We start from the raw sequence: 15,252 nt of genomic DNA, 5'->3' as shown, positions 1-15,252 counted from the left end.
GGTACCATAAAAATTATACTGTTAATTTTCCTTTAATTCTAGTTTATTAATGTTCTTGCTTTCTAATGACATTTAGCTACTACTTGTAGTAGTTTAAATTAAGTTATAGCTAAATTGTGATCATTTCCAGTTATTCTTTTGTTTAACCATGTCACCATAGACTGTGAAATTATTATTGTGTGTATATGTGTGTATGGAGGACCTGCATGTGCCAGAGCACATGTGTGGAATCAGAAGGTAACGTAGTGGGAGTTGGTCCTCTCCTACCACGTGAGTTCTCAGGATTGAACTGGCTGCAGGCACATTTATCTACTTAAGCCATATTGCTTGCTGTATCTTACCTTACTTAATTTGTACAGTGATGTACAGTATTCTGGTGTAGTCAAGGCTACTTTGATGGCTAACTCTGCAGTAAGGACAATGATAATAAGATAGTAATGTTGAGAGGAAAATCTTTCTGGGTTTTTAGATCTTGGATTTATTTTTTTGAATGAGAAGTTAAAATAGAAAAAAATCTCTATGGTAAAGGAGAGAGGAACTGATGAACTCTTTAATCTCCATGCTGTGTGGAAAGCTGTCCATATTGTTTTACCAAAAGGTGTAATGTCCTCATTCCCTGTGTCTGAATTCCACAAAGGAGAATTACCCCACAGCTTCCTTCCTTAGATATGTTCTTTGTTGTGGAGTCAAGAACTGCAGAAGCTTTATTTGGGGAACTCCGTGAATGAATCTTACCCAGTCTGTCAATTCCATACTGAGAATATCTTGGTATAATTTAATCATTGTCTGCTGTAAAGATGTCTGTTGGGCTTTGTCATAATGGCCTCTGACCATCAATAATGGCCTCTGACCACCAATGATGTGACAGTATTTGTATCACTTATATGCTGCAAATATTTTTTAAATATTGAGAGCCAATTTAAGGCAAATTTTGTATATTTCTTTCTGTGAGAGAGAAACAGGACTAATGGAAGGTAATGAAAATGGCATGCCAGGTGAGACATTTCAGTTTAATGAGAGAAGTTTAGTTGATCCAAAATTCATTGCACATGATCCTAATTCCAACAACTATTAAAAATGGTATAACTGTGGGGAGTTACTCAGTCTTTGTGGATCTTAATTGTTAAAGCTAGTTCCTGAAGTAAGATTTCAAGGATCATTCAGCTCAAACTTAGCAAGCATGAACCAGACCAGTCCTCTACAACCACAAAAGACTTAATCATTCAAATCAGTTTGAAAACTATTCACATAGAAAATAATGGTTTGCGGAGCTTTTTTAACTATAGTTGTTCCTGTTTAAAAGTTCTTCAGGAGAGAATACCATGGGTACCACCTGAATGCATTGAAAATCCTAAAAATCTAAATCTGGCAACAGACAAGTGGAGTTTTGGTACTACTCTGTGGGAAATCTGCAGCGGAGGAGACAAGCCCCTGAGTGCTCTGGACTCGCAAAGGGTAAGTGCGTCCAGCCTGGAGGGACAGGCTGATTCTTCAAGGTTCTTTCACATGGTGTGGTATTTCATAGCCCATCATCTGATTCTGAAAAGAAGGTAAATAAAAGTGCTATAGAATTCATTCTTAGCATTCGGTTCTTTCATTGTAGAAGTTGCAGTTTTATGAAGATAAGCATCAGCTTCCTGCACCTAAGTGGACAGAATTAGCGAACCTTATAAACAATTGCATGGATTATGAGCCAGATTTCAGGCCTGCCTTCAGAGCTGTCATCCGTGATCTTAATAGCCTGTTTACTCCAGGTGAGTACTGATGGGGCCATCTCATTGATCACTGGCTTTCTCTCTGTTGTTTTCTTATTTTGCAGTCCTGTCTAAGAAAGCCTTCATTTCTTCCATTCATGTGAATGCTGTACATGTTGTGCTTGACTGGACGGTATTTTTAAATAGATCTTTTCTCCTTCCAAAACCTAATTTTATTTACTTATTTGTCTGAACAAGAAAACTTAATCACAGAAATGCAGCATGAGTTCTAATTGGTATTAATAATAAAAACCTGGAGTTAGATATTAGGGGTTGAAAGCTGCGAGGTCAGAGAAGCAGTCTAGCCAGCCACTAGAGAGACCTTTTCCCTCTACTGACTCCTCAGACTGAAGGGGTGATCCTGTCTCTACAAATCCTCAGACTGTATGCTCAGACTGTATGCTCAGACTGTATGCTCAGACTGCAACTCCAGACTGCATCTGAGCTCTTGTCTCTTCCTACCTTATATTCCCCTTATGCCAAGCCATATCCCTTCCTGTCTCCACCTCCCTAATACTGGGATCAAAAGTGTGGGATTCCCAAATCCTGGGATTAAAGGTGTGAGCTATTACTGCCTGGTCCCTAGTGGCTTAGCTCTGCACTCTGATCTTCAGGTAATCTTTATTTGTTAAAATACAAACGAAATATCACTACAATAAAATTTATTGTCTGTGTATGTCACGAGAGTTTTAGAATCCAATATATATTTAGTTTGTCAGTTAATGAGAAGCATGTTTATTTGATTACATTTGTTAATTTGGCTGCATGGAGTTTTTAACATCACCCCTTTTGATTTTTCTAGTTACCATCTATTTTATAATTGACTTATTTTTTTAAATATGAGGTAGACTTATTTTTGTCTGTCCCTACATCCTTTAGAATGCTGAGGTAAGTGTATGCCCGTCCCATAGTTAGTCAGCAACACACCTTCCTCACCGCAGGAATTGGAATAGAACCTTACTTCATGAATACCGAAACTACCTATTTTGGAGTAATTTACCCCTTGAAAACCTATCTTGAAAGTCTGGGTAATAATTAAAGGCTCCTATTAATATAATCTAAATAGTTTTGAGTTTCCCTGTGTGGGGGCAATATTATACAGGCCACATATTTTTGCATTGTATTGGCAGCAAAACTCTCAAGCCACAATAGCAGCTGAGGTGCTAAAAGCATCTTCAGACTGGCTGTCTCCTGAGGTCAGGATGCTGATGTTGTGCTGCTCCTTCTTTGTAATTATGGCGACCGCCTGGGAAGAGGTGTTAATCCAAGCTAGTGACAGAGCTGCAGACATGACTTTAGTCCTGCTACCGTGGAAACAGAGTGCTAATGAATTTCCCCCTCAGTTTACCTTGGGAGGTAAAAGCTGTTTGGAGAATAAACACAGGTGATCTTCAGGATTTAAATGAACCCTGAGACTTCTTTCCAGAATTGCTGTGTGAACTGTGTCTCATTATTCCCGTGTCTCCATGCTGGTCCAGGAGATAGTTTATGCTGGGGTTGGACCCCGACACCTGTGTTAGTTAGCATTCCAAACTCATTCTGCTTCTTAGCTTGAATATCTATCAGTTTTACCCTGAGAATGTATTTGCTAACTTAGTATAGTGTCTTTCTTCGTTTTTACAGATTATGAACTACTAACAGAAAATGACATGCTACCAAATATGAGAATAGGTGCCTTAGGATTTTCTGGTGCTTTTGAAGACAGAGACCCTACACAATTTGAAGAGAGACACTTGAAATTTCTACAGCAACTTGGCAAGGTAAACTGTATATAAGTTTTCAAATAAAATTTAATCATGCATCATTTTATTTGGGAATAAGGTGACTTTGGACTAGAGCTGATCAATCCACTTTCCACAAAAATTTTAAGGGGTATTTGTAGAAAGAAAAGCTTAATTGTTGGATATTAGAGAATTTTTCTGTTAAATAAGCACTTTACTGGAAAATACTCCAGGTCCTTGGTAACATGCAATGCACAGTTAACATCTTCTACGAGGACGGGCCATAAACCAGAGTCCTTCCCAACTGATTGATTCTGAGTCTCTTGTTTGGAAGGGGAAGTTTGTGGTTCATAGTAGGTTAGTGCGGTAGAGAAGGGAGCACACAGTGTTCTGTCTGCATATCTGACTTTGTCTTGGGAGAAATAATCTAATTGTTTACAGTCTAGGACCTTATTATCATGTTCCTCAAAAGAAGCTCCATTAAAAGGTTACCCAGTCACACATAGTCTATATAACAATCAAGATGAAAAGAGACCCAGTGCTTAGCAGGCCCAATTATAGTGGCAAGCTCTCTCTTTTGTTTATTTATAGAGATCTAAACCATATCTCATTATAAATTAAATTTTGGCACAGATACAACGTGAAGGCCTCACTGAGACTTGGACCTATATTTGAAGTTCCAATTGAGCTTTCTTAAAACTAAACATTGATGGTTATATTAAAATTAGCCTAACTGTATTAATAACTGTTGTTCCTTTTTATTTAAAACTCTTGGGAATATTTGAAGGGATACGCAGTTGAGAAAAAGAAGTCTTTGTAGTGGAAAATCCATTACCTGTTGCTGTGCAGCAGGTTACTCTGAAACGTGCCAGTTTCTTTGAGTTGGGGTCTGGGGACAGTTTATCTGGGTTGCTTTGGATCAAGGTATCAACTAGGCCTTGAAGTTCCTTTTGAAGGCTTCTTAAGAGGTCTCTTCCTATCTCACTAATATGATTATTGCCAGGCCTCCTTCCAAGCTTACATGGATCTTTCTACAGGGCTGACTCACGGAGTGGTAGCTGAGAGCATGTACCCAAGGTGGAAGCTGTGTTTTTATACCATGATCCCACAAAATGTTTCATTACTCTTGATCATAGAGGCCGTTTCATTCCCTCTTCCTTTATTACCTATTCACATACCATACTATTCTAAGTTAGGAAATTATACTGTAAATATGAAAGTAATTTTTTATTTTTTCAATGAAAAAAGAAGTATAGGAAATTTAAAGCGCTTGTTGGTAGTCCCACAGCAAGATGGAAACAGTTCTGAGAGAAGAGCTTGACTCCGTGCTCTTCCTGCTGTTACACGTGTTTGCTCTTGTGTGAACGTGCTTCAGTTACAGCATCTTCTGTAGGCTTTCTTTTTTCAAATCATGAAGTTTAAAAAGTATACCTTTTATTCCCAGAGGTTTTACTCTGGTCACATAGCCAAGACCCATTTATGAGAAAGGGAAAGTCAGTCTGACTCATTCCTGCACTGCTGTGAAGCCATCTCAGCTTGTTATTTGGTATATAAAATATTTTATGACCATATCAACTAGTCATTGAATTATTGAGTATAATTAGTGAGAACAGAATAATAAAAATCTTAAAATGATTTTACCTGTGATTCTGTATACACTGACTTTTCCAGTGTTTAGATACAGTTTTTAAGAGATATTATCATTTCCCTTAAAGAATACTCTTGATAATATCTAAGACTTTAGGGGTGGGGAATCCAATTTATTTAAAGAAATCTAGTAAAATTTTATTAGCTTCAGTTGCTAATGATATCTTCAGCTAATATCTCTCCTCCCCCCCCTCTATTTTACTATCCTGGGGATTAAACTCGGGGTCTCACGTGTGCTAGTCAACTAACTACTCTGCCACCAAGTTGTACCCCAACTCCTTTTTATTTTGAGACAGGTCCTGCTTGGTTGTTTGTGCTGGTCTTGAACCTTAGATCCTCCTTCCTCAGCAGTCTAAGAATCTGATAAGAGATATGCAGCACCTCGCTGAACTTGATTTCCTTTATGCTCCTATCTCTCCTAAGCTTATGAAGAGCATGGATGTGCGAGCATTTGTGTGATTAAGACCTTTTGTGTTAATTAGTTTGATTGTAGTGAAGATTTATAACTGTGTATATGTATATATTTAATCATCACTTTGAAATTCACATGTAAAACCATAGTTAGCTATTAAGGTCAGACCCTTTCAAGCCTGTGAAAGTAAGTTTAAAGGGCACATTAGGAATTGGGCAGCCTTGGAAGGGTCTTAATTACTTTCACAACTGGAGTTTTTCTGAAACTGTGTGGTTGATAATCACACAAATATTAGAGCTTCTCTTGCATGCCCTGTGTTGCACTGGCACTCAGAGTAGTGAGAAAAAGTGGGGATGAGTATATATCCATTTCAACCTCAGTGATCACAGGCTCCTACGGCTTTTTTAGGACACAAGTTGGAACAGATGTCAGACTTGTAATTATTTATGTTTGTGATCTGTTTAATTATTTTTGGGATGTCAGCTGGTGTTGAAATTGTTCAGATCTTGTTTGGGCGGCCATATGGTTGAGATTTCATGGCTGTCTAGCTTCCCTGTCATAGCTAGAAGTCACCTTCTCAGAGCAGACTTCCTGGTCTTCTGGCTCTCAGGTACCCCTCCCCCATGTTCTCTGGGCCCATGCTCTCCGGGCCACAGGAGTCATGCTATGGATTGTCTCTTAGGGATGGGTACCACAGTGAGTCGTTTGGGCATTCTGTCATGGTCTCCTGAGAAGACTCTGATGAAGGTGAGAACTACCCCGAGAGCTGAGCTGGAGCACAGCATGTGCCAGCTGGGCCAGGCCTTGGGATGGATATGGCATGGCGAGCAGTGGGATACGGGGTGATGTATCCTAAATAAGGAGTTCAACGTAGGAATTTCTTTAAAGACGTCAATTTTTTTTTTTTTTTTGATGTAGGAATATCACCTGTGGCCATTCTTTTTTTTTTAAAAAAAAACTTACTTAACTTTATTTTGTGTGCATTACCATCAGATCCCCTAGAACTGGAGTTATAGACAATTATGAGCTGCCTATGGGTGCTGGGAATTGAACCCAGGTCCTCCGGATGAGCAGCCAGTGCTCTTAACTGCTGAGCCATCTCTCCAGCCCTGTTTGTAGCCATTCTTGAGTCAAGCAGACTCTCCATTAGTTTGTATTTGTCTGTATAATGAAATACCATGTTATGGGTGGATGAATATAACAGGTATTTATTCTTTACAGTTCTGGGGGCTGAAAAGTCCAAGGGCAGGGTTTGGTTTCTAGTGAGCGCTCTGTGCCTGGCCTCAGGTGGAAGCTTTTGGAGAGGGAAACTTCTGGAGTTATTCTTGTTCTTTCTGTATAAGGCTACTCCAAATACAGTCGTATTAGGGATTAGGCTTCCATTGTGTAAATTTGAGGTCACACATACCTAGTCAATAACAATCCTTATTCACTGATAGCATTATGAAGGTACATTGAGATAAAGGAAAAGTCTAATTCGGTCTATAATTTTTCAGTCTATAATTCATCTCAGAGAAATTGTTTATAGGTTTACTACCCAGTTTTTAAAATAACACTTCCATTCCTTGCTCTGAAATTTGTCTACCATAAGCTGAGAATTCTTTCTACTAATTCTAGCTGCCAAGTACTTTTGTATATTTAGAAGCCAATAGTAAGTTGTCTTGGGGACTTTTGGCTTCCATTCTAATGTCATGTGTTGTTCAGGGTAATTTTGGGAGTGTGGAGATGTGCCGCTACGATCCTCTACAGGACAACACTGGGGAGGTGGTGGCTGTTAAAAAACTCCAGCACAGCACTGAAGAGCATCTCAGAGACTTCGAAAGGGAGATTGAAATCCTGAAATCCTTGCAGCATGACAACATTGTAAAATACAAAGGAGTGTGCTACAGTGCTGGTATGTTGCCCATTGAAGCCTGTCTTAACTTCACAGTCTGTCTTTGGCATCCAAGGTAATAGAAATATACAGTTGTCTAAGGATTTGTCAGTGCCAGAGAGAGAGATGCTTGGAGAGCATGTGGGAGACCACGGGCTGTAGCTACACCAGTGCTTTGACTGGTTGTCTAATCATCCTTCTCTCCACTTCCTTCAAAACGTGTTAACTTTTTTAAAAACAAAACTAATTTCTTTATATGGTCTATTAAAATGTTTTTATTAGATACTTGTTATAATTGAAAAAGATTCATTATTAATTTATTTGGATTTTCACAAATAATTAAAAGTGGCTAAAGAATAAATATTTCTCATGCATCTTTCAAAATAATTTGAATTGAAAAGCTTGTATTCTTAAATACTATATTACCTTTAATTTGTAATAAAGTTTTATCATCGTAGACCCAGATTTTATGTATACTTAAATAATTTACATATAGCTTTTTTTTCTAGTATTTAATCAGTAAGATATAGCACGGTAAAACATTATGTTCTTTTTGTATATTAAAAGGTCGGCGCAACCTAAGATTAATTATGGAATATTTGCCATATGGAAGTTTACGAGACTATCTACAAAAACATAAAGAACGAATAGATCACAAAAAACTTCTGCAGTACACATCTCAGATATGCAAGGTATCGAGCATCCTAAATGTCTGCTGTGGATGAACTACATGGTGAACTAACTCAGAAGTCATACAGACTACTCCTTAACTATAAAGAGAACTTGTAGAATACAGTCAGGTAAATTATGTTCATACAACTACTTAAAGAAAAAATGTATTTTATCCATAGGGCATGGAATATCTTGGCACAAAAAGATATATCCATAGGGATTTGGCAACAAGAAATATATTGGTGGAAAATGAGAACAGAGTTAAAATAGGAGATTTTGGATTAACCAAAGTCTTGCCACAGGACAAAGAATACTACAAAGTAAAAGAACCAGGCGAAAGTCCCATATTCTGGTAAGTAGGCATTTTTCAGTATAATAAAGTTAAATTTTAGAAAACTTTCTTCAATCTTTATTTTACTGTTACTTAATATATAATATTTAATAACATTCAGTTTAGTACTACTTCCAATAACAACGTTTATCATATGCTTTGTATTGAGCTAAATACCTTTCATGTAGTATCTCACATTATCTTTTCAAAAAACAGCAGGTAGTTGCGAGCTGCCTGCTGTGGGTGCTGGGAACTGGACTTGGGTCATCTGCAAGAGCTTGTCAACTGCTTAGTTAGCCACCTCCAACCTCTCAGGAAACCTTATGTCAGTGCATGGAGAATATATATTATTATGATTATTGTAGATCCAACTGTCCAAACCTGAAAACCCAAAATCAGATACACTGAAGCATGAAACCTGTGTTTTAAAGGAAGAGTTTTTTTTCCTATATTTTAGAAATATGGCAGTGTATTGCAGAGGTTATGATTAAAACATGATCATGTCAGGGAATTACTTCACTGCAAGGTATATGCACATAGGTGAGGGCTTTCTAAATAGCACTCTCGTTACTCAGGAAACAAGACTAATAATTGACAAGTGAGACTTGATATTAAAAAACTTCTTTATGGACAAGGAAATAATCAAGTGAAAAGGCAGCCTACAGACTAGAGGAGAATCTTTGCCAGCTGTACATCTGACAGAGAACTCATGTCTAGAATGTACAGAAGATGAGTACACCAGACACCAAGAAAACAAACAACCCCTCTAAGTCCTTACAAGGGATAGCAAGTGACTGACGGGAGGGCACAGACTAGGTGGAGTAGTGGAGCTAGAAAGACACAGAGCCCTCCCCGACTTGTATGTGTCCTGGGGTTGGGGGTGTTTAAGAAATGATTAGGTAGGGACTTAGCTCAGTGGTAGGTCAGCCCTGGGTTCTTCTGTGGTTCCCCTACCCCTAAAAAAGACTGGGATATGATTATGCCTTCCTTGGGAATGAGATTAAGGCCATTATAAAAGAAACTTATAAAATACCCAGAGGTCTGGTGTTGTGTTAGAGAGTAAATGTGAGCTGAGAAACCCACGCACCGTGCTGTGTTCAGTAGGCACTGTGTAAGGTCGGGAATGACAGACTTTATTATGATGAGTTCTTATTTAAGACAACACTTCTGATCTAGAAGAGCTGTTCTGTATGGGGTTCCTACTATCTTCTTTTTAAGGCAAACTATTTCATGGTAATATTAAAATTATGTGCCTATTAGCTCTCATTTTTTAAAGGATCTAACAGAATTTTCCAAGGATACAAAGCATTTTTCTATCTAACCAGTCATTAAAGAATCCTGAAAATATTTAAACTTGCCAGGTTGCTCAGCAAGCCCCCCTGATCTGCTTGTCTTTACTGCTCAGCACTTGGATTATAGGCTGCTCTCTCTGGTATTTTACATGAGTGCTGGGGATCTGAACTCAGGTCCTCATGCCTTTTACAGTAACCAGTTTATCCTCCAAGTTACACCTGCAACCCCAAGAAGTATATTAATGTTGTGAAGTATTATTTTTAAAATCTGGTAGTAGTGTGCCAGTGAGATGGCTCAGCTGGTAAAGGTGCCTGATGATCTAAGCTCAGTACCCAAAGTCCATGTAAAAAGTGGAAGAAGAAAGATGAGTCTTCAAAGCTGTCTTCTGACCTCCATAGGCACACCGTGGTACATATCCCCACCCCATCATGCACACCTACACAGTAATAGATTAAAATATACTGGTATAGTATGCATGAGGCCCTCTTTCATCCATAGCACAAAATCCAAAACAGAGAACTAAATGGCAGAACACGTACTTCTGTAGTCACTGCGACACCAGCGAGACACGCTACAGAGCCTTTCCTGCGAAACACTCACTTCATGCCTGTTTTTCTTCCAGTCACACTAAAAGCCACCAAACAATACAAGCTTTGAAAAAGGTTTCCTGGGTGTGTGGGAAGATAATGAAGCAGCAGTCAAGCCTAAGATAATATGTGTCTCATATAACTAATTTTCTATAAAAATATGATATATTACTCATCATTACATATTATTAGCTGTTCTTACACGGGGTAAGGTAGAAGGGCAGGAAAGTCACAAAGCCTATTCCATAGCACATGAATCTTTTCTTCACGAAGGGGCCCCCATGGCCCCACTGTCTCCTAAAAACCCCCCTTACTGATAGCACATTGATGTTAAGTTTTAACACCTGAAGTTTGGAGAGGACACAGTCAAATCCTAGCAAGCAAAACCTGGAGCTGAAAGAAATCACATGCAGTTTTGTCCATAGGAGTTAGTCATAATTTTTAAAAGAAAGCTTGGTTTTATTTAAAAGAAATCTTTGTCTTCCCTAATGCTTTATTTATCAAAATTGTGTTTTGTTTTAATTTTTGGGCATGTTCCAACATGTTTTAGGGGTTGATACTAAGAAGAACTAGAGGAAAAATGATTCTGCTTCAACATCTTTTTTTAAATGAGAAGGCTTATGCTGTTCTCCCTGTAGACATCATCTGGACAGTCTTTGTGCATCCTGGGTTACTCTGCACGAGTCGTGGGCTCTGACCTAGTGCTGTAATGAAGGAGAGAGAGAGTAGACGGGGCTATTCTGAAAAGACATGGTGGACCAGCCAAAAGGCTCAACAGTGGGTCTGAGTGAGGTTCCCCAGGACCTGAATGATGGAAGGAGGAAACTTAAACCCATGGGTTGTCTATGACCTCCGCATACATACAGATAAACACATCTACATAAGTACATAAAATATAAATATTCAAAAATAACTCCTAAAGATCCTTTTTTGGGCAGTTAGACAGATCGTGATGCCATTTACTGCATAATCAAAATAAAATAATCAGCAGGATGTGGGAGAATGAAGATAGGGTTCTATGGCCTATGGGTATTTAATCTGGAAATGGTGGATCCATCTAGAAGAGTCAAAGCAGACTATGAATTTAGGAGACTTAAGCATAAAAGTGGGTAAAATTATCTAAAAACCTTTTAGCAGCAGAGGAAGGCATTGAATGATAGAACTTTTGGAAACCTTAAATTTAGAAGAGAGAAAGGAAGAAATTTAATTAAAACCAACCCTTTCTCTCAACTCAAAATCTTGCTATAGAAGCAGGAGATTGAAAAGTTCTATTGATGAATAAGCATTACATGTGGATGTGTTGTTATCAGCACATCTCTAAGAGATCTCCAGGATGGAAGAAACCGAACATCTCTATGTAGTCAGGCAGAAACAGCCCGATGCATACAAGTTTTCTGACCAAGATTAGTTCTCAGGTGAAAGGACTGACTTAACCATTTGTCACACATAGTTCATCCTAAATACCCTTGACCATTGTGATGGCTAATAGCCTCTGTTCTACTGTGATACGGGCTAGCTTTGCACTTTGGAAAGACGCTATGGCCAGTTTAGGTTCCTCCCTGCTCGGGGAAACCAGGAGAAAGGGGCATTACCAGAAAGTAGTTCCTAGGCACTTGCTTAATACCTTTCTAGATCATAAAGCTGACATTGACTTTTAAGCAAGAACATTTCAAAGAGACAGAAAATACACAAGTTACCTTAATGCTCCGTGAAAAAGGGAAGGTAAGACCCAGAGAGAAGTAATTCTTTCCTGATTTGGCTTACCTTTGTATAAGTAAAGGGAGTTATAGAATAAATCTAGCTGGGGTTGGCAATATGTAATTAAGAAATTAATTACAAAGAGTGCTATGCTAAAAAACAAAGAACAGACAATAACAATAAAAATCATAAGAACAGCATGGTTGTAATCCTGGTACTTGGAATGCTGATGCTGGAGGGTTCTAAATTTGAGCCTAAGCTGGGCTACACAGACCTGTCCAGTTTTTTAAAAAGAAGGAAAATGTATTTTAGGATATAGGAGAGTAGCATTGTTTGAAGGCGATTACATCTTGCTGATAGAACAAAACTGACATTTAAAAATAATAAGAAGTAAAAATTTTAAGCTAAATATAGAGATTACATACCTATTTATTTTGTGTTTGTGTAGTCCAGACTGTAAGTCTAGACATGTAATGAGCAGGAGTCATTGAGACTCCTGTAGTCAGAGAAGGACCCGTGCAAGTGAAACTTGCATTGGATTTTGAGAAAAAGGTCAAGGAGTACACACCAAGACCAGCTGGACCGGGACTGAACGAGCATGTGATCAAACCGGACTCTCTGAATGTGGCTGACAATGAGGGCTGACTGAGAAGCCAATGTTAATGACACCAGGTTTTGATTCTACTGCATGTCCTGGCTTTTTGGGAGCCTAGTCTGTTTGGATGCACACCTTTCTAGACCTGGATGGAGGGGGGAGGGCCTTGGATTTCCCACAGGGCAGGCACCCTGACTTCTCTTAGGACTGGAGAGTGAGGGGGAGGGGAAGGAGGAGAGGGGGAGGGAAATGGGAGGATGGGAGGAGGTGTGGAATTTTTAATAAATAAATAAATAAAAATACATGTTAATATTTTCCATCTGTTTGGTCAAACAGTTCTCTGTAGCCATCTCTATAGTAAAAACAGGCTTTACCATGGGACTAATATTCCTAGTCCACTGGCGACCCCTTGGGCTGTGACACCATTTTCCTTTGTATATTCTGTGTTCTTTCATAATTACTCCCTCCAGATTCTTAACAGCTTCAGTTACGTTCCCAGGTAGAAGCTACATTTCCCTCCTATTTGTAATCTGGATTCTTCTAAAAGAACAGCTTAGGAAGAGCAGCTCACTTTTCAGTTCTTAGAGAAACTTCTCAGTTAACACGCAGTGTAGCCAACAGAAACAAAAATTAATGTTCTTAGATTTTTCTATGTCAGAGGGTCTAAGGACCAGGTTTTCTGATTCATTAGGAGTACCCACCACTCAACATTTCACTGTGCTCGTTGCGGGGGGGGAGAGCAAATGGAAAGTTCTGTAATTCAGATCACAAGCTTGCAAAGACCCCATCCCCCAGCAGTGGAGACAGCAGTGCATATCCATGTCTGTCGCCAGTGTTTCATAGGCACCATCTGCTTGGTGTGTCACAAAATCCCAGACTCCAGGAAGAAAGCACATACCAAATGAGTCTCTTTGTGTGTGTAAACAGCCGTAAGCCACATCCCACACCCCCACACTTCACACACACACAGCCCCTGAAGTTTAAGTTCCCAGTTCCAGCCAAGAGTCAGCATTGCACAGGAGCCCTTCTGAGGATAAACTCAGCAGGATGTGCCGATGCCTTCTGTATCCCCTGGGAGAGTTTGTCATTTGTTGTTGTCCCCTTCAGTATGATGAGTTGTCACTCAAATAGCTCATCTTTCAAATGATTTCTGTATATTGCAGGTATGCTCCAGAATCCCTGACAGAGAGCAAGTTTTCTGTGGCCTCGGATGTATGGAGCTTTGGCGTGGTTCTGTATGAGCTTTTCACATACATTGAGAAGAGTAAAAGCCCTCCAGTGGTCAGTTTTCCTTTTAATTGCTTAATGCTCCCCCAATTCCCTCCTATTGCTCTTGTTTTAAACACAAGAAAGGCATTATGCAAAAAAGAATAACATGCCCAGGGCCTATTTTAGAATCCCTTGTTTATCTGGAGACAGTATTCAACAATACCCAACAAAATAGCATAAACTTACTAAATTCAGTATTCTCTTGGCCATGTGTCTGTGACTGTAACAAAATACATGACACTGAGGACTTGATAAAGAAAAGGGCTTACTTAGCTCACAGTTGATTAAAAGGCCAGTATCAAGTGAGGACCCTTTGGACTCATCACAGCATGGCAAATGAGCAGAAAGGGACTGACGACAAAAAAGATCACATGTCAAGACTTGAGACCAAGAGCCATGAGGGCCAAGATTCCACTTCCTGTGAAGCAGCTTGTTCCCACAGGAACGAGAACACTCAGGGAGACCAGCAGTGATCTCTTAAAGAGCCCACCATTCCAGTACTGCCAGGGACCAGGCCTTCAGGACGCCTCTTAAATGGCATTTAAAGTACATTGAGTATGCACATTTACTCCGGAGTATCACACAACCTAAAATGAACTTTCAGAAGTAACTTATACTGTTTGTGTAGGTTTCTTTCAACATATGGGATATGAAAACAGTAAAAATCATTTTAATGAAATTACTCAGATAATCATTTTAATACTGTGGCACTTTCTTTTTTAATATTTATTTATTTATTATATATACAATATTCTGTCTGCATGTGTGCCTGCCATCCTGAAGAGAGCATCAGACCTCATTACAGGTTGTGAGCCACCATGCGGTTGCTGGGAATTGAACTCAGGGCCTTTGGAAGAGCAGGCAATGTTCTTAACCGCTGAGCCACCTCTCCAGCCCAATATACTGTGGCATTTTCTTTCAGACTTATTTTATATAAAATGTGAAACTTTATAAAGAAATAACTATTGCCCTCTAAAATTGAGTTTTATAAGCTTCCTGTGTGTTAGCTGCCCTGTTAATTATTACATTGTGTGTATTTATTTTACTTTATCTGTAATTACTTACTGCAAGTATGATTTAATTGCCCAGTAGCATTCTGTTAAAAGTTGTATATTTCTAGGTAATCATTTACAGTTTTTATACATAAATGTGTAGTTTTACTTTTGACTATCATGTTAGAGTGTAACCGTTAGAGGTTATGAGTTAGTACATCACTTTTGATTGTTTCAAAAGCAAAGCTCTATCAGTTTATGTTTTCACAGCAGTGATAGGCATGAATAGTTTGCTGTACTCACCATTAGAATATTAATGAAATTTTACCAACTTAATATAAAAATGGTTATATGTGTTTTAATTTGCATTTCTGTTGTTAGAGTAATATATTTATGAAGTCATTTAAA

General features: G+C 38.8%; 1 protein-coding gene across 2 annotated transcripts in view; it reads left to right on the top strand.

Moving 5' to 3' along the window:
* The window catches only part of Jak2 (Janus kinase 2), a 63,774-nt gene that overhangs the window by 44,956 nt on the left and 3,566 nt on the right, over nt 1-15,252 (top strand). For both annotated transcript variants that reach the window (XM_057777619.1, XM_057777618.1), the window contains exons 17-23: nt 1,304-1,455; nt 1,604-1,754; nt 3,378-3,514; nt 7,239-7,428; nt 7,975-8,099; nt 8,259-8,431; nt 13,747-13,864. In XM_057777619.1, coding sequence (XP_057633602.1) covers nt 1,304-1,455; nt 1,604-1,754; nt 3,378-3,514; nt 7,239-7,428; nt 7,975-8,099; nt 8,259-8,431; nt 13,747-13,864 — 1,046 coding nt within the window. The remainder of the gene's footprint in view (nt 1-1,303; nt 1,456-1,603; nt 1,755-3,377; nt 3,515-7,238; nt 7,429-7,974; nt 8,100-8,258; nt 8,432-13,746; nt 13,865-15,252) is intronic.

Source organism: Chionomys nivalis, chromosome 8, assembly GCF_950005125.1.
Source record: "Chionomys nivalis chromosome 8, mChiNiv1.1, whole genome shotgun sequence".
NCBI classification, from domain to species: Eukaryota; Metazoa; Chordata; class Mammalia; order Rodentia; family Cricetidae; genus Chionomys; species Chionomys nivalis.
The sequence above is the reverse complement of the archived record's forward strand: the minus strand, read 5'-3'. Positions and strand labels throughout refer to the sequence as shown.